The sequence below is a fragment of the Meles meles genome, chromosome 14 (assembly GCF_922984935.1).
Source record: "Meles meles chromosome 14, mMelMel3.1 paternal haplotype, whole genome shotgun sequence".
Classification (NCBI taxonomy): domain Eukaryota; kingdom Metazoa; phylum Chordata; class Mammalia; order Carnivora; family Mustelidae; genus Meles; species Meles meles.
The window spans coordinates 77,521,122-77,540,019 of NC_060079.1; the positions used below are offsets into that span (position 1 = coordinate 77,521,122).

General features: G+C 41.3%; 2 protein-coding genes across 5 annotated transcripts in view; both read left to right on the forward strand.

Annotated features, from left to right (window-relative positions):
- BIVM (basic, immunoglobulin-like variable motif containing) overlaps window positions 1-13,035 on the forward strand; it is a 43,126-nt gene extending 30,091 nt beyond the window's left edge. For 2 of the 3 annotated variants that reach the window (XM_046028206.1, XM_046028207.1), the window contains exons 7-10: window positions 5,570-5,702; window positions 7,383-7,469; window positions 10,286-10,382; window positions 11,369-13,035. In XM_046028206.1, coding sequence (XP_045884162.1) covers window positions 5,570-5,702; window positions 7,383-7,469; window positions 10,286-10,382; window positions 11,369-11,662 — 611 coding nt within the window. In that variant the 3' untranslated portion in view covers window positions 11,663-13,035. The remainder of the gene's footprint in view (window positions 1-5,569; window positions 5,703-7,382; window positions 7,470-10,285; window positions 10,383-11,368) is intronic. The other variant, XM_046028208.1, reaches the window with a different exon arrangement.
- Window positions 13,036-15,755: 2,720 nt separating this feature from the next.
- Window positions 15,756-18,898, forward strand: part of ERCC5 (ERCC excision repair 5, endonuclease) — a 31,199-nt gene continuing 28,056 nt past the window's right edge. Inside the window, exon 1 of one of the 2 annotated variants that reach the window (XM_046028205.1) lies at window positions 15,756-16,617. In XM_046028205.1, coding sequence (XP_045884161.1) covers window positions 16,530-16,617 — 88 coding nt within the window. In that variant the 5' untranslated portion in view covers window positions 15,756-16,529. The remainder of the gene's footprint in view (window positions 16,618-18,898) is intronic. The other variant, XM_046028204.1, reaches the window with a different exon arrangement.

The window sequence follows — 18,898 nt, forward strand, 5'->3', positions numbered from 1 at the left end:
CCCGATACGGGGCTTGATCCCAGGACCCTGGGATCATGACCTGAACCGAAGGCGGAGGCTTAACCCACTGAGCCACCCAGGTGCTGCTTCTTTTTGTTTCAGTTATTTTTAAAGAATTTTTAGGCCTGTTTTCCTGGTTACTAGGCTTCTTGGACTTTGGAATGCCCCAGTGCTTGCTGACATGCTCATTTCCAGGGCTCCCTCAGTAAATGGAAACCAAGCTCACTCATGGAATAAAAACAAAATACGGGAGTTTTTATGGAAAGAACCTAAATGTCCATCAACAGATGAATGGATAAAGAAGATGTGGTATATATAAACAACGGAATACTATGCAGCCATCAAAAGAAGTGAAATCTTGCCATTTGCGATGACGTGGATGGAACTAGAGGGTATTATGCTTAGCGAAATAAGTCAATTGGAGAAAGACAACTATCATATGATCTCCCTGATATGAGGAAGTGGAGATGGGAGGTTTGGGGGGTAGGAAAAGAATAAATGAAACAAGATGGGATTGGGAGGGAGACAATCCATAAGAGACTCTTAATCTCACAAAACAAACTGAGGGTTGCTGGAGGGAGGAGGTTAGGGAGAGGGTGGTTGGGTGATGGACATTGGGGAGGGTATGTGCTGTGGTGAGTGCTGTGAAGTATGTAAACCTGGAGATTCAGAGACCTGTACCCCTGGGGCTAATAATACATTATATGTTAATAAAAAAATTAAAAAATTAAAAAAATACAGGGGTTTTGTTGAAATTAACAGATTAACTATTAACATGAGTAGAAGTATTTTTTTAAAGATTTTATTTATTTATTTGAGAGAGAAAATGAGAGAGAGAGAGCATGGGGGGGGTGAGAGGGAGAAGCAGATTCCCCACTGAGCCAGGAGTGTGATGTGGGACTCGATCCTGGAACTCCAGGATCATGACCTAAGCTGAAGTTTAGCTGCTTAACTAACTGAGCCACCCAGGTGCCCATTTTTTTTAATTACTCATAATAAAAGTTTGTGTGGTAAGTGGGTCAACAACTAGTTCGAACATTGGTTCACTTATTATTATTTTATTACTATTATTATTATTCACGTAACTTAAAACTGTTGGTTCACTTAGCCACCAACATTTGTGCCAGGGAAATCTAGATTAATTTTTAAAAATTTTTAGAATGGGGGCACCTGGGTGGCTCAGTGGTTTAAGTCTCTGCCTTTGGCTCAGGTCATGATCTCGGGGTCCTGGGATTGAGCTCCGCATAGGGCTCTCTGCTCGGCGGGGAGCCTACTTCCTCCTGTCTCTCTGCCTGCCTCTCTGCCTACTTGTGATCTCTCTCTCTCTGTCAAATAAATAAAATAAAATCTTTAAAAAAATTTTTTAGAAAGATATTATTTATTTATTTGAGTGAGAGAGAGAGTTCACCATTGGGGGCAGGGAGAGGGGCAAAGAGAGAGAGAGAGAGAGAGAGAGAAGCAGATTCCCTTGGGAGCTGGACATGGGGCTCAATCCCAGGACCCTGGGATCATGACCTGAGCTGAAGGCAGATGCTTAACTGACTGAGTCACCCAGGTGCCCCTAGATTAATTTTTTTGATCAGGTAGCCTAACAATTATACCAATGTTCATGCATTTCATTTTTATTCTAGTATGTATTATACTCCTTAGTTTTGCTTAACCAAGAATAGCTACCTTCACCCTTTCCCAATATAATACGTATATAACCTCACTGTGGCCACTGTTACGAGCTTACCACAGTGCCTTAGCATGTCTCAGGTGGACTTCGCAGTAATAATCTGTTTTCCTCATCCCCTGGTTTCTCCAGTTCTTAGACACCCTGGCACTTCTCACCGTGCGGTGATAATAGACCCTTCCTCTCGGAGCTCTCCAATGCTTGCTGAAAGCATAAAATCCATAGCATCATTCAAAGCCAGTGCAGATGGGTCTTCCACTGCTGTCCTACGTGGACCAGTGGTATTTAAAATATGTCAAGGGAGGACGAGCCTTGCAGGATAATGTTATGTTTCTGGATTAAAGAATCTGGTTCTTGTCTTTGAAGGTGTAAAATACATTATGATACATTCTTCCAGAGTTCTCTATAGTTTCCCTATAGATGATCAGGCTCTATAGAACAAACTTGCATTAAACAGACTCAAAGAATACCAGAATGTGTGTATATTAACTTCGAGTGAGGAATATATAACCAAAGGGACCAGAATTCTCTTGTGGGCGGCCCAGGAAGTGTACTCCTCCTTGCTGCAGAGCGGGCCAGCTGATTCTACTAGTTCTTTTCTCCTTGTGCACCATACAGATCAGGCCCGGCCTGCAGTTGGAAGAGGTTGCTTTGTCCTGTAGGTTTTGGATTTTTGAGAAATACTCTGGTGTAGGCCAAGCATCGTACTGAATTTCGTTTCTATCAGTAACACATTTTTGTGCCTTCTCCTGCCTAGTACTTCCTTGAATGATGACCTTAATGTATTAAATACTGTGTTTACTGTCTTTTATTTCAGAGGGGGATCTTTTTTGACCTTATCCTGAAATTCTGAGGGTGCCCTACGGTAGGATTTGCTATGCTGTCGTATACCCTCTGCTCTAAACGAGCCCACTTGCTGTTCCCTGATTACATCCCTTCCCTGCGATGATTTCGTTTTCTCCTCCTGGCTTTTCCTCTGTCTGGATTGTTGAAATCCTACCACTTCCTTAACTTCTGTCTTGAATGCCACCCTTCTGGATTCTTCAGACCTGATGTGCTCTTTCTCCTATGAGTTATATCCCTTTTCTGTGGTACTGTCCTATTACGCTCTGTAGTGAAGTTACTTGTTTTATCTTCTAGGAGGGCCGGTCAAGGTACTGTGCACTACTTGCCTCCTGTTTTCCTGCAGTTTGTGGTATAGTTAGTAGGTGCTCACAGATTTCTTACTGCATTGAGTTAAATGGAATTTTCCTTTAACTCTAGACCAAGTCTCAAATGGGATCCTTGGACCAGTATCAGCATCACCTGCTGACTTGTTAGCACATTCTTGGTCCCCACTCCAGACCTACTGGGTCAGACACTCTGGAGCTGGGTATCAGCTATCAGTTGTTTAACATGCCCTGTGTATCAGGCTGTAGTCTTTCTATCAAGAGATGGATCTTCCATTGATAGGAAATTCAGTGATTTTCAAATTGCACTCAGTAGGGCCATGGGAATTCCATGGCACTCTTGGTGCTAAGAGCAGAGAGGACTGGGCATCCAGATTCCCTACTGCCTTTTTGGCCATGGCTTTTTGCCTTTTAATGCACTAGCCTGCCATATCAGCTTTCCTTGCAGAAAGGTTCTATATCCAAAAAAGTTTGAAAATGATTATTAAATTCGGTGTCATCGAACTACAGTCCTTTTTGTAAACAAAGTTTGGCTGGAACACAACTGTAACCATTTGCTTACACATTGCCTGTGGTTGGTTGCATTCTACAATGGCAGAGGGGACTAGTGTGGGGAATGCTCATGACCCACAAACCTCAAATATTTACTCTCTGGCCCTTTAAGAAAAAAGTTTGGTAATCCCTAATCTAAATCAATCAGAATCTGGAAAATGAGGATATGGTCAAAAGCGTTTGTAGCACATGTACTCTTAAAAAAAAAAAAAAGAGTGCAGCAGACAAAAAGATGTGAAGGTTAATGAGAACAAATTTTCTTACCTACCTCATTTGCTCCTAAGATCTTGAATATATTCCAGGACATTAGAGTCATTACTCTTCACAGTCACACTAATGAAGTCAGGTGTTTTGTTTTACATTCGACTTTAAAGAAGGAAAATGTGAAATACTTAAAGATATCCATTAAAAAGCTATAATTAAAAATCCCTTTTATTATAAGCTTTAGTTATTTAGTAAAAGTTTTAGTTAGTTGGGAAAACTTTGTGTTTGACATTTTCACAATTTTAAAAAGGATTTTAAGAGTTTTTTCTAAACCAGTTATATGTATAACCATCTTTTGTAATTATTGAATTCGTTAGGAGTCCAAATGCTTACATTTACTTTTGCTCACGATCCTGGAGCCTACCTACAATGACATTCAACTATGGTAATGACATAAGGATCCTCTTCTGAATTTTAGTTCATCCATTAGAGCTGCCCTTGGATGTTAGTTTTTTTTTTTTGCTTTTTTTTTTTTTTAAGATTTTCTTTATTTATTCATGAGAGCTAGAGAGCCAGAGGCAGAGAGAGAAGCAGGCTCCCCACAGGGCAGGAAGCCGGGTACGGTACTCGATCCTAGGACCCTAGGATCACAACCCAAGCAGAAGGCAGACGTCCCATCAACTGAGTCACCCAGGTGCCCTGGATGTTCGTTTTTAAATTGCCGAGGGAAGTCAACCAAAAGCATCAGAAAGATTTATCACTTGTCATTATGAAATAGCAATTTTAGTGGAAAAGTTCACTTTGCCATGCAGGTATGTCCTGCTGGTAGGCCATGAAGTAAAGGTCTATGGGGAAGACCTCGAGGAAACCTTGGAGAAGGAATTGAAGCTAGAAATGTTATCATCCCCTCGCAGCTCACAAATTATGGTGTCTGTGAGGGGTGGGGTGGCGTCCTGCTGCCTTAGCTTTGCTGTAGTCATTGACCTGCTGTTCTTATTGGTCTTCAGCTGTGTCAGTGGCTGGAAAGTCAATCAGGGAAATCATAAATTGCCACCTTTCATCGACTTCGCCTATTTTTAGGATTTCCAGTTTTAACGGGCTATTTGTTCGTGAATAATTCAGTTTCTTCCAGGAGATGCAAGTTAATGAAACCTCATCTAGTGGGTTTGAGTATTGAGTGCTGGTAAAAACTTATTGCTTATGGTACGACTTTTGAAGTGACTTCACAACTAATAGAGCTGTGGGAAGTCTAAAAGGAGGAACAGTTATAAGAGGATTCTGTGGTATGAGCAGCCTGTCTGGGAGATGTTCTTATCACTTGGCTTCGAAAGCTGTCCCTCTGGGTAGCTTCTGTAGCAAGACTAAAGTGTGTGTTGCATTTTGGGGGTTTGTGTCTTATCTGGAGTTTCCATTTACCCATCCACATCAGCGTACAGACCACCAGAGCTGTGCGAGATGACCACTGTGGAATGGGAAGAACATGCTAGAATGCCAGTATTTTAATTTAATTCAAAAATTCTTACCTTTGGTATATCTTTTACGAAGTCATATTAGACCGTGGTCTATATAGTCTGTGAACAAAAGTGCTTCTCATGGGCATGTTTCTTCAGAAATCTCCAGTGACAGGTGTGCACAACCCGAAAAGTTGAGACCATTGTTGTATACACTAGCCGTTGGGTTTTATGTGGTAATTAAATCCTGTAGACAGGTATGCGCTATTGGAGGTTTTGATAAATAAGGGCTTCGTTCAGGTCTTTAGTTTGCTGTTCAGTTTATCTGAATTTCAGTCAAAAGGGTAAAACTGAAAGTAAATGTATTAATAGTTTTTGTATCTGCCAATCGTTTCTCACTCTTCCTCAGCAATGTCAGTGTGTTCCGAGTCATGTCTTACAGTCCTTAACTAGTTGTTTGTGTAAAGCATTGACAGTGTTTTATGGTTCTTCAGTTTGTTTGCTTTTGTTTTGTGTAGCTTCAGGGGCCTTGTCGAAGTTAACTCATGGATTGAAAGATGAATCGCTGGCTTATATCTATCATTGCCAAAATCATTATTTTTGTCCAATTGGCTTTGAAGCAACCCCTGTGAAAGCTAATAAAGCATTCAGGTAAGCATTTACCTATCTTTCGTGGCTAATTCCCCAAGAAAATATGTGGTAGAAAGCATTTAAGAAATACTTAGTTGCTCAGAAATTGGAAGATTTGGTTATTTGGTTTCTTTAGATCAAGTTAGACATCTTTTTTTTAAAGGTAGACTATTCATTTATGTTTCATCTAATTCTTTTGCAGAATGGCATTTGGTTAGTTGTGCTTTTACATTATCCGCTTCGATACTGTTGTTAACAGACTCATGAAGGGAAAGGCTTTTGAAAACTCACTCTTACGTTTATTGTAAAATGGTTGCGTAGGACTTCACGTATTATGGCATGGTGTTTTCATCCGTTGTGCCACATGGAAAATGAATTATGGAGTCTAGTATAAAAAAATTGTCCCTGCTGAGTCCATTAAGCAGCCTCTTCTTTTTCTGAAAAAATGTGGAATTTGTCAGTGTTCCCCACTTTGTCCCGGGAGAGTGACCTTGGTACTTCCAGAGGAGGAAGGGGCAGCACTGCTTCTTCAGTGAGACCTGAGGGTCAGGCAGGGAGAGTATGGTACGGTCATCTGGGGGTAGGATGGGTTCTTTGAGGCTGGACGCCATGCAGCATGAGTCCCCTCTCACGGCGCTGTGGGGTTGCAGGATCCAGGGACAGGATCCTGAGACCTGGGAGAACCAGGAAGCTGAACAGTGTATTTTTTTTAAGGTTTTATTTATTTATTTGACAGAGAGAGAGAGAGATCACAAGTAGGCAGAGAGGCAAGCAGAGAAAGAGAGGAGGAAGCAGGCTCCCCGCTGAGCAGAGAGCCCGATGCGGGGCTTGGTCCCATGACCCTGGGATCATGGCCTGAGCTGAAGGCAGAGGCTTAACCCACTGAGTCACCCAGGCGCCCCTGAACAGTGTATTTTTGTGAATGAGGAACAAGGGGGAAACTACTTGATCTCTCCAAATTTGGAAATGTTTTATTCATCTGTCTGGAGGTGAAGTATGTTGTTTCTTCTATGGTCTCATTCTACAACTTCACCTTACTCCTGACATCTATCAAATATAAAACGTGCAACAGTAGGTCCTTCTACTTTGTACCCATTAAGGCACACCTCTGTCTGTACCTCACAATCGCCTGGATGCCTTTACAGCTGGGCAAATCCCTCCCCTTGCTTGACTCCAGACTTACTTGGATTAGTTTCCAGAGGTGGGATTAGGGCATTGGTATACTTTAGGGTTTTATTTTTAGAATGCCTTTTTTTTTTTAAGATTTTATTTATTTATTTGATAGAGATCACAAGTAGGCAGAGAGGCAGGCAGAGAGAGAGGGGGAAGCAGGCTCCCTGCTGAGCAGAAAGTCCCCAGGACCCTGAGATCATGACCTGACTCGAAGGCAGCGGCTTAACCCACTGAACCCCCCAGGTGCCCCTAGAATGCCTTTTGAAACTTTTTAAATGCACAGTGAAAGGAGAGGAATGGCTGGAGAATGCTGGTAGCTTGCTACAATGTTTTTCTTTCTCTTTTATGCTTTCTCTTTAATGGCCTTAAGAAATTTGTTCAAACCTAAACTCCAGCATCTTTTCTAGCATTAATGAATGTCGTATTTGAATAAACGTTAGTATATCTTTTATTAACATAGTAGAAGCGATATTTTCAAAGGAGCTAATGGCCTTTATTAAGCTTACTATGAATGAATTTTATATTTAGCAGGGGCCCTCTCTCACCACAAGAAGTCGAATATTGGATCTTAATTGGAGAATCAAGTAGAAAACATCCTGCTATTCACTGTAAAAAGTACGTTAATTTCCCATTTTCTCTTTAATTTAGGTAAGATTTAATACAGTGAAATGCACAGATCTTAATTGTATCATTAGGTGGATTTTGGTAACTGAATATACTTGTTTGTCACCACCCCAGTCAAGATAAGGAAGATTTTCATTGCACTGAAAGTACCCTCATTCTCTTTTCCTGTTAGTCCCCAGAGACAACCTCTATCACTGTGGAATTGCTTTGCATGTTCTTGAAATTCACGTCAATGGAGTCGTACAATATTCTTTCTTATCTGGCCTTGTGAGATTATCCACTTTGTCATGCATGTCATGCTTCTTTTTTTATTGCCGAGTGGTATTAGGTACCGTAAGTATACCATAGTTTGTTATCTGTGTCCCTGCTGATGACCCTTTGGATTGTTCTGAGTGTGGTCTATTGTGGGTAAAGCTGTTGGGAACATTAATGTATGTGTCTTTAAAAAATTTTTGAGTAACAGCTTCATTGAAATAAAATTCACATACCATAAAGTGTGCCCTTTAAAAATATAAAAAAATGTTCAATGGATTTTAGCATATTTAGAGTTGAGCATCAGTCCCCATGACCTAATTCCAGGACGTTTTCATAACCCCCACAAGAAACCCCATACCCATTAGCAGTCACTCCCCAGCCCCCTCCCCCCAGCCCCTGATCTACTTTCTATCTCTGTGCATTTGCCTAATATGGACATTTCATATAAATGGAATAATTTTTTAAGATTTTATTTATTTATTTGACAGAGAGAGATCACAAGTAGGCAGAGAGGCAGGCAGAGAGAGAGAGAAGGAAGCGGGCTCCCTGCTGAGCAGAGGGTCCGATGCGGGACTCGATCCCAGGACCCTGAGATCATGACCTGAGCCGAAGGCAGCGGCTTAACCCACTGAGCCACCCAGGTGCCCCATAAATGGAATAATAAAACGTGTGGCCTTTTGTGTGTTTTTGTTTTTTTTTCACTCAGAATACTGTTTTCAACGTTCATCTGTGTTGTAGCATGGACCAGAACTACATTCCTTTATACGGTCAAATAATTTTCTGCTGTATGGATATGCCACATTTTCTTGTGCACGTTTTTTGAGGACATGTTTATATGTTTTGTTTCTCTTGGGTAGATACCTAGGAGTGGAATTGCTAATTATAGGATGGATACATATTTAAGAAACTGGGAGAATGTTCTCCTGTGGGGTTGTACCATTTTACACTCCCACCAGCATTGTATGGACAGTCTGGTGGTTCTTCATATCTTCAACAATATTTGATACTGTTATTCCTTTTTTTACCTTTTTTCTAATTTTCCCAGCTTTATTGAGGTATAATACACAAATACAACTGTGTATATTTAAAGTGTCCAATGTACTGATTTGACATATATTTTGTGAAACGATTACAATTAAGTCTTAATTAACATATCCATCAGCTCACATATTTACTTTTTTCTATGTATGTGGTGGTAACGCTTAAGATGTACTCTTTTAGCAAATCAAGTATACAGTACAGTATTATGTATGTACTTAGGGATGCTGTACAGATCCCTAAGTGTTTTAATGGTATTGTAAACTGGTTTTTAAAAATTTTTATTTAAAAAATGTGTCTATTTTCTAGTTTTATTGAGAAATAACTGGCACATACCACTATATAAGCTAACAGTGTCCAGCATGATGGTTTGATTTACATATATTGTGAAATGATGGCCACAATAGGTTTAGTTACCAAGAAGTCCTCCTTGTGATGAGAACTCTTGGGATCTGCTCTCTTACAACTTCTCTATATATCATAGAGCAGTGTTTGCTGCAGTCACTATGTTGTACATTATATCCCTAGTACTTATTTATCTTATAACTGGAAGTTTGTACCTTTTGGCACTTTCCTTCAAAAATTTCAGTTCCTAATTATTTTCTGGTAGTGTACAAAAATACAATTTGTTTATATACATAGGACCTGAAAACCGCATTTTTATCAAACACATTAATTTCAATAGTAGTTTTATAATCCAAAGTGATTTGTAATTGTTTTAGATGTTCTATACAATCAGTCATGTTGTCTGTGAATAAAGGCACATTAACTTTTTTTTTTTAAGATTTATTTATTCCAGAGAGGGAGAGAGAGAGAGGAAAAGTGTGAGCATGTAGGGGATGGGAGGGAGGGGTGGAGGGAGAGGGAGGGGGGAAGCCGACTCCCCACTGAGCTGAGTGTGGAGCTGGAGGTGCGGCCGACACCTAACCAGGAGATCCTGACCTGAGCCAAAACCAAGAGTGGAACACCCAACTGAAGGAACCACCCAGGCACCATCATGTAACTTTTAAATCTTTTGAAAACTTCACTTTAATTAAAAAGGAAATATGGACTGTTTCTACTCTAGCCTGCAGGATGTCATGTAACAGGTTGATACATATGTATTTCTTTGTGAAAGTAGCCATTTAAAAACCCAGAATCTTGGCAATAGTTGGTTAAACAGAAATGTCATAAAAAAAAGAATTAAAGCTTAGTAGGTGGAACAACCTTGATAAGAGAATTATTGTCATGGTAATATTGTAGCAAATTGCTCATGTGGAAAGTTCCATTATAGGGGCACCTGGGTGGCTCAGTGGGTTAAGCATCCAACTCTTGATTTCAGCTCAGGCTGTGATCTCCGGGTCATGACATCAAGTCCTGCATTGGGCTCTGCACTCAGTGCAGAGTCTGCTTGTCCCTCTGCCCCACTCATGTGGTCTCTTTCTCTCTCAAATAAGTAAATAACAACTAAAAACATTCTATTACAGTGGTATTTTGTACTTAAAACTTGCTTTATCCTTCCTTTTTCACTATAGGTGGGCAGATATTGTTACTGATCTCAACACTCAAAATCCAGAATATCTAGACATCCGACACTTGGAGAGGGGGCTGCAGTATCGAAAAACAAAAAAGGTAAGAACACAATAGTATTTGAAGATATTTCCCAGCCAGCCAATATGCAGTATTCTATTCAGCAGTCTTTAGGTTGTAAATAATGGAAATCTACTTCAGATTATCTTAGAAAAGCGAGAATTACTTTCAGGACACAGGAGTATCTTTAGAATGAAAAAGACTATAGCCTGGATTCATAACAGACTGGTATCAGCTTAAAGAATGTTATCAGAGGCCAAGGAGCTAATTTGTCTCATTCTTTTGGGAGTTGTATGCTGTTATTATATGATTATTTACTTCCAAAAGTTCAGGAACTTCAACTTGTATCTCGCTTTCAGATGAGCAGTCTAGACTGAGACCCACCTGCCTCTGGCCTGGTTTGGGTCAGGTGTTCACTCCTGAGCCCAGTGAACTGTGGCCAGGAAGCAGAGCCATGTGTGCACAAGGCAGCTGGGGGAAATTCTCAGGGAAAGGTAGATTCTGCGGACTGATATCCCACTGATAGGCTACTACTAACATCAAGAACATAGAAGAGACAGGAAGAGGAATGAGCTTGTTGTTTGAAGATTTTTATTTATTTATTTATTTGAGAGTGAGCCTAGTGCAAGAGTGAGTCGGGGAGGAGGGAGACAGGGAGAGAGAATCCCAGGTAAACTACATTGAGTGCAGAGCCAGATGTGAGGCTCGATCTCACAACCCTGAGATCATGACCCGAGCAGAGATCAAGAGTTGGCTGCTCGATTGATTGAGGCACCTAGGTGGCCCAAATTTTGGAGTTTGGATTAGGCAAGGAGGGAGGTAACAGTGTGTGTGAGCGGTGGAGAGGCAAATGGGGGGAACTGTTACATTTTTGTAAAGGCAGCTGGTCAAGAAAGATGCAGGATAAGGCAATCTGGTGATGTCTGTTTTGAGGCAGATGAAAGAGGAAAAATAAGGGAATTCATAGAAACCCACATTATAAGCATAAGTCCTTTAATTTTCTTAACACAACTTTTTTTTCTTCTCAGGTTGGGGGAAATTTGCATTGCATCATAGCATTCCAGAGACTTAATTGGCAAAGATTTGGCCTTTGGAACTTTCCATTTGGAACAGTGAGACAAGAATCACAGCCTCCAACACATGCCCAGGGAATTGCCAAATCGGAGAGTGAAGATAATATCTCCAAGAAGCAGCATGGGCGTCTGGGACGGTCTTTCAGTGCTAGTTTCCATCAGGACTCAGCATGGAAAAAGATGTCCAGTATCCACGAGAGAAGGAACAGTGGCTATCAGGGTTACAGTGATTATGATGGGAATGATTGACCATGCTGGGTACTGAACATTTTGTGTGACACACATGACTGGTCTATACAAGACTGCATTAAGACAGTAGAAGTTTTATTAAGTCTACACTAAATAGGAACAGATCTTGTGGTATAAAACATACCCTTGTAGTTCTCCAGTAAATAAGCTTGTATATGACTATGATGGGAGATTTCAGATATATAAGCAGATAAGCACAGATTACTGTCCTTTTAAAGTTAAGAGTATGAAAACATTATGGACAATTTTACAAAATCCAACAAATTGCATATAAAGAAATCAAACACAAATTTACTTAATAGCATCATGATTTGCAATACTTAAGCATGAAATTATTTCCTATGACTTCATCACCAGACACTTGTTGCAGATAGTTTTATTCCTAAACTCAAGATATAGGGCACCATCTGCCCTTTTAAACAAAATTGGGGCTGTTGATTTCTAGTTTCCTCTCATGGTTAAAGCTCATTTAAAATTTAGTGAATCTAGAATTCTTTTACTTGTACGCAGTATCTTGCCTGCCTCGTTTGTTTCCTGACTAATTTTCTCAGGATCCTCAATAAAGAGGCAAAAGAGAAGACTCCAGAAAGTCATCTTTTCTATTGGTGCATTGATTCAGGATATTCTTGACTTTTTTGAATTGGTATCTTAGTATACAATATTGGCAAGATTTTCAGGACTTGAGAGCTTTCTTTCTACAATGAACCTTGTTTTGGGATAGAATTAAAAAAACAAGTGGGATCCCAAGTTTCTCCTTCCAAGGTAATCTGTGAAATGAGATCTTGTGATATTTGATTAGTCCCTCAGCGTGGAGTCCTATGTTGTTAACAGCATTAAAGATGCATTAGGAATATTATGTCACTCAGAGCGCAAATATCCATATTCCCAACTCTGAGCTGCTTCTTTTTAAAATCGGTACAATTAGCTGTTTGAAGTGAGTGTTAAGTAGTTCCAAAAGAGTGGATTTCATATATTTGAGCTCCTCTCTAGTTGATGTCAATTTTTCTTCTGCTGCCAACCTATGACTTGTTCTTTCATTTCAGGGGCTGTTCCATGACTCAGATCAGTAACTTGATTATGACAAGGTGCTGAATATGTTGGTAACCATATTGCAATACACCTCAAGAAGAGGGTTCAGATTTTTATTTTTAAAATATTTTCATTTTCTTCTCTTTTGAATTTTATATCCATTTATCCACTCAGACATACCTAGCCTACAGGGATATATATTACGAAATGGTCATTTTTCTGAAGAGAATATTTTGCGTGAAATGCAAAGGACTGAAAGAGATTTGTAGGTTGTTGATTTTGTTACTTCACACTGGAACTTTTAAGAAGTTTTCATCAAATAAAGTTTTGTTTTCTACTTTTAATCATGTGGATGTTTTGAACCTTTATTTTAGGTAGGGAGTACCCTTGGAAATCTGTGTGAAGTGTGCGACAACAAACAGCGCCATAAGTAATGTGTTATAAGAAACTATCGTGTATCAGACTTTTATAATCAATGAAACAATATACATTATGACTATAATTTTAGATTCTGAAATTGAAAATTTAATTAGTTTGAACCAAACGAAGTTGTCATTTTTATAGGTCAAACATAGTTGAATATCAGCAATTTCATAGAGTTTAATGAAACATTTCAGAGAAGAGGCAGATAGGAAGAACCAAGAGGAAAGGAGACAAATGCAACATAAAGAATACAGTGACACCTAAGAAAGAGAATGAATTTATATAGATTGCCTATTGGCCATTAATAATTTTTACAAACGTTTTGATATATATATATATATATATATATATATATATATATATAAACGTTTTTGATATATTATTACTTAATAACCTCATATATAAGTTCAGCTGTTATTAAGAGCACAATGAAGTTTATAGAGACTAATTTTCCAAAAACTATGTGCAAGTTACTGCACACTTTTCTTTCAAGGTTAGTAACGTTCCTGTCATATTTGATTTTTTGGGTCAACTCTTCTTAGGAGTCTCCATAGAAACAATGAAGGTTCAAATACTGGCTCTGTACTTGCTAGCTGTTTCACCTTGGGCAAGTTAAGATTAATGTTTGTGTTTATTTCCTCATTGGTAAGGTGGGGATAATAGCGTATATTTTATAAACTATTTTGAAGAATAAATAAAATAATGTATGTACAGTGTTTAGAATGGTGCCTTCCACATAGTGCTATTGTTACTCCAAAAGATGTGTATTTCTGCTCAGAATCTTGAGAGCTCTTTAAGCAGCATCATTTAAGATGCTGTAAGTCATACACCCACACACCCCTTAGTTACTGTTCCTTCAAAAGAGTATTTTGTTTTCAAGACATGTTGCTCTGGTTTTAAAAGCACTTATAATACTCAAATGCCTACATTGGCTATTTGTTTTTACCCAGCTCGTCGGCATTAGAAAAAAAAAATGTTCATTTGGATCAAATCCTGAAACTATTCCTTTCCCCACCACTATGCTGACCCATCATTAGGCCAGGTTGGTGCAGCAGCTAAAACACATCCAAACTTGCTTCTTCCCAGACACTAAAGGGGCGCAGGCAAGTTGCTCTAGGATCCATCGTTTGTGTATCAGTTTTACCCACAGCATTTTCTCCCCCAGTCATTCACTCAGCAAACTAGTTTGAACACCATTACCCATTAGGTGTTTCATATTAAATCACTGATCTCAGAACAACCCCAAGAGGAAGGTGGCATCTCCATTTTTTTACAGACTCTCATTGGTGAAGAAATTTGCTTAGGATCATAGAAGACACTTGCCATTATAACAAATACTACAGACTGGGGGGCTTAAAAAACAAATTTATTTTCTCACAGCTCTGGGGGCTGGAAGTCTGAGATCAGAATGTTCCTGAGCCTTTCTCCTTGGCTTGCAGATGGCCACCTAGCTATGTCTCCACAGGGTCTTTCCTCTGTGCACGCATCCCTCTGTGCGCCCAAATTTTCTCTCATAAGGACAATAGATTGGGTTAGGTTCACCCTCACAGCCTCATTTTTTTTTTTTAAGATTTTATTTATTTATTTGACAGAGAGAGATCACAGGTAGGCAGAGAGACAGCCAGAAAAAGAGGAAGGGAAGCAGGCTCCCCGCTGAGCAGAGAGCCAGATGTGGGGCTCGATCCCAGGACCCTGGGATCATGACCTGAGCCGAGAGCAGAGGCTTTAACCCACTGAGCCACCCAGGTGCCCCTCACAGTCTCATTTTAAATTAATCAGTTTTAAAAGGCCCATCTCCTATCACCACGTTCTGAGGTGCTGGGGGTTAGGGCTTTAACCTATCAGTTTTGGAGCTGAATGCAATTGAGCCCACAACAGGGTTATTATGTGGCTCAGACAGGGTTTGGACCAATGGCTGCCTGACTTGGGAGGAAATTCTTTCAGGAGGGTGCTAGATACAGAGGACAGCTTTACACTAGAGACTAAACGAGGTCATTTAGGCAGTATTTATGGAATACCTGCTAAGTGTCTGGAGTGTGTGTGCGTTGGAGGGGGGCGGCAAAAACTAAACAAGCAATGTTATTAAACTCTATAAAATACAACTAGTAACTATTTGTGGGAATTACTCCATAGATGGAGAAAATGCAAAAAAGCACTCTGCAATGGTTTTGCTAAAAATTAATTTTTGATATTCTGTCATAAAGGGCTCCTTTAACAAAACCACCTCATTTAAATCAAACCTTTCCACTGAGCTTGAATTTCGTTTCAATACTTCAAATTCGAACCAGTGTGCATGATAAGGCTATCTTTAATGCATAGTAGTGAGAGTCTAGATAGGTCACCTTCGATCCTAGCTAAAAGTCTACAAGACCGGTTTTGTGCTCAGCTTGCAGAAGAAGAAACCAGTTCGGAACGAACGTTACTGGAACAATACTGATCACTAAGACGTGGTGGTGTGGTCCGATCGGACTCTGAGCCCGAGAGTTCCAGGGCGCCTTTCCAAAAGCTACTCCGATCATTGAGTTTCTTGCCATTTCTGACCTACAGGCCGTGGAATCCTACATTTAGACGCCAGAGAAAACCAAACTATATTTCAAGAGTGAAGGCTTTTAAAAGTTGCTTAACTTAAAATGCCCTATTATTATCTAGCTCCTACAAGTTATCAGACAAAACACTTATTTACTTAAAGACACCAGCAAAGCATCCACCTTTCTGTTGCCGCCTCTCGCGTAAAACATTTGGTATTGAGAGTGCAGAAGTGGCGGCTGGTGGGGAGAGACTGAAACGCAGAAGAGACGCAGAAAACTGTCACCTCAGCAAGAAGGCTCTCTGTGAATACTTTTAGCGTGTGGCTGCGACAGAATGCCAGCGTGGAGAAAGCCCGGGAATAACAGGACACAGACGGACGGACCGAACCGCGCCCTCGCCCCAGGAATGGAAAGGCGCAGCCAATATACGTCACGCCGCGAGGCGGGACTTCCGTCTTAAGCCTCGTCTTTGACGGAAGCCGAGAAGGCCCATTTCGCGTGTGTTAACGCACTAACTCAAGAATCAGGCTGTGCTGGGGGGAACGTCTTCTGGCCGTTTATCTCGCCTGCGCTGTCCTCTCCGCCTGCTCTTCTGTTAAGAGTGTTTACCTTTGGGCCAAAGCTTGGGCTTGAGGAGGACTTGCTCCTTTCCGACGCCGGCCATTGTCTGGTTCTGCCTTTCTTCCGTGAGGCAGTGTCAGCCGCCGGGAAGTACCGTTCTCGCCGGTGCCGGTGTTCCCTGGAAAACCGCGCGTTCTGAATTAGTCTCCGTCTTCCCTGGGTGGGAGCAGCGGGAGCTCTGCCGGGCCCCGGCGGTGGTGCAGGCTGCGGTAGCATTGGAATAGAAGGCCTTCCGCGACCCGCCCTCGACCGTCGCTGGGGACCTCATGGGGGTCCACGGGCTCTGGAAGCTGCTGGAGTGCTCGGGGCGGCAGGTGAGCCCGGAGACTCTGGAAGGGAAGATCCTCGCCGTGGGTATCCTTAACGTGTTCCTGGGCGCGGGGATTCGCGTCGGGTTTTTGCTCCCTCGGGGCTTCCCCCAGAAGGGTGTTGGTCCGATGACAGTCCCACTCGGGGTAGTAAGAGCATCCCCTCCACGACGTCGTCTCTCTCTGAGTGTCTGCTCGGCCCCGCTTGGCAGTCACGCCGCGCTGGGTTGGAGTCCTCGGGTTTTATCACTTAGGGGCAGCGTTTTACGCCGCTCTGTGCTTTGGTTCCTTCGTCTGCAAAGTGGAGGTGATAATCGTAGCTACGCACAGGGTTGGTCTGAGGAATAAAGGAGCTTCGTGGACACTGCAGAGCCTGAAAGTATTATCAGCACGGAGAAGGTGAAGCGGACTTCCCACCGGCAGTTTTGCCTGCTGCCCCGAGTCCTGCTCCGCTCAGTTTCGTTAGGAGGAAAGCGTGGGCAGGTGTTTGACCTTTTTTCTTTTTTAAAAGCAACATTATTTTTTTTATTGTGAGTTTTGGAATAGGAAATTGGTGTACCACACCGGGAAGATTTCAAAAGGTCCACAGTGTTTCGTTTTGTTTCCTCCCAGCCTCTGGGATGGACTTTTAAAGGACTGTCATTTGTGTGTTATGTATGGCTGGTTTGGTGTTTTCGGAATTAAATGTTTTTCTTCTTTATCAAAATATGTGAATACTGTTTCTGAAATTTTGGTCTTTTTTATTCATTAAACCTTCTCCTCCCCCTCCTCCCACTCCTCCTTTTTTGAGTGGCTGTTCTGTTCTGGAAGCTGATGGTACCTTAGGCCAGTTCCCTGCGTGGGCACCTGTGAGCCTAGGAGTTCCTAAGCGAGGCGGAGAAGAGTGTCATGCAAATAATTGCTGTTGGTGGTAAATGCAGTTTAAGAATAGGTGGGATTTCTGCGGAGGGAGCCACTGAGAGAGGAACCATTATTTGGTATGGAGACAACTTATACATAATGGGACACTGGTAATTTTCCAAAGAAAGTTAACATGGCGATGGTATTTTCTTCGGTGTGAATAATGTTGAAATACATCTATAATGAGTTTTAGCTTGCTTGAAAGTTTTTGTGAGCGATACCTTGTGTAGGGAGAGGAAGTGTGTGTATGTGTGTGTGTTGGGGGCGGGGCACAATGTGCTGTGGTGTGTGTGTGTGTGTGTGTGTGTGTGTGTGTGTGTGTGTGTGTGTGTGTGTGTGTGTGTTGGGGGCGGGGCACATGTGCTATTGCTGCCCTCTAGTGGTTCTTCAAATCCCTGCCTTCTAAAGATCTTTATAAACCGGTATGTGAAGGAAAGCACAGTTTTCAGTAACAGCAACGCTTCAAACCTCAGCAAAGACTTAGGCATTTTATGTTGTACCCGATGAAGAATTAGTAATCTGGGGGCGCCTGGGTGGCTCAGTGGTTTAGGCCACTGCCTTCGGCTCAGGTCATGATCTCAGGGTCCTGGGATCGAGTCCCGCATCGGGCTCTCTGCTCGGCAGGGAGCCTGCTTCCCTCTCACTCTCTCTGCTTGCCTCTCTGCCTACTTGTGATCTCTCTCTGTCAAATAAATAAATAAAAAAAAATCTTTAAAAAAAAAAAGAATTAGTAATCTGTAAAATCATTAAGATGATGCATGAAGTTCAGCATTCTAATTTTTTAGGAAGTTGTCCAAAGGAAGGAAGTTAAAGCATTTAATTTAAAATTTAGATTATCTATTTTTAGATGACTCAGGAGCTCTTTTGGGACATGAAGTAATTTTCATGAGGTTATGAAGTTTTTCTGAAAGAAGAAATCATTTAGAGAGGATGTCGAAGAACTTCCAGTGATAATTACAGTCTCATATATATTTATCTGTATAAATATATATGTAAACATATTTGATTGCTTTTTTATAATTGGTTTTGCTTTGTTTCATTTTCATGGGAATTCGAATTCAAATAGCTGATCTATATCCCATTTTTTGCCTTATTTGTTAAGAAATTATCCATTACGTACTAGGTTCATAACTTACTCTCGGATCCCTAAAATATATATTTTTAACCCATCTATAGGTGAGTGCCTTGTTTATTTATACAATCTAGGCCATCTAGTCTGGGAGTCGGGATGGAGCCGTGGGGCAGCCTGCACACATGGGGAAGGTGTGGTGTGGGGTGCTGAGGTAGCCTGGGGAGCCAGTACAGCAGGAGGAGGGGAGGGGCCTCCAGAACTCTGTTGAAGTCGCGCTTGAGTGGTGAGTTCGAGGAGGGAATGAAGAGACTGAGAGCGGGAAAACCAGTGTCGCCACGTTCCTCTTATGGACAAA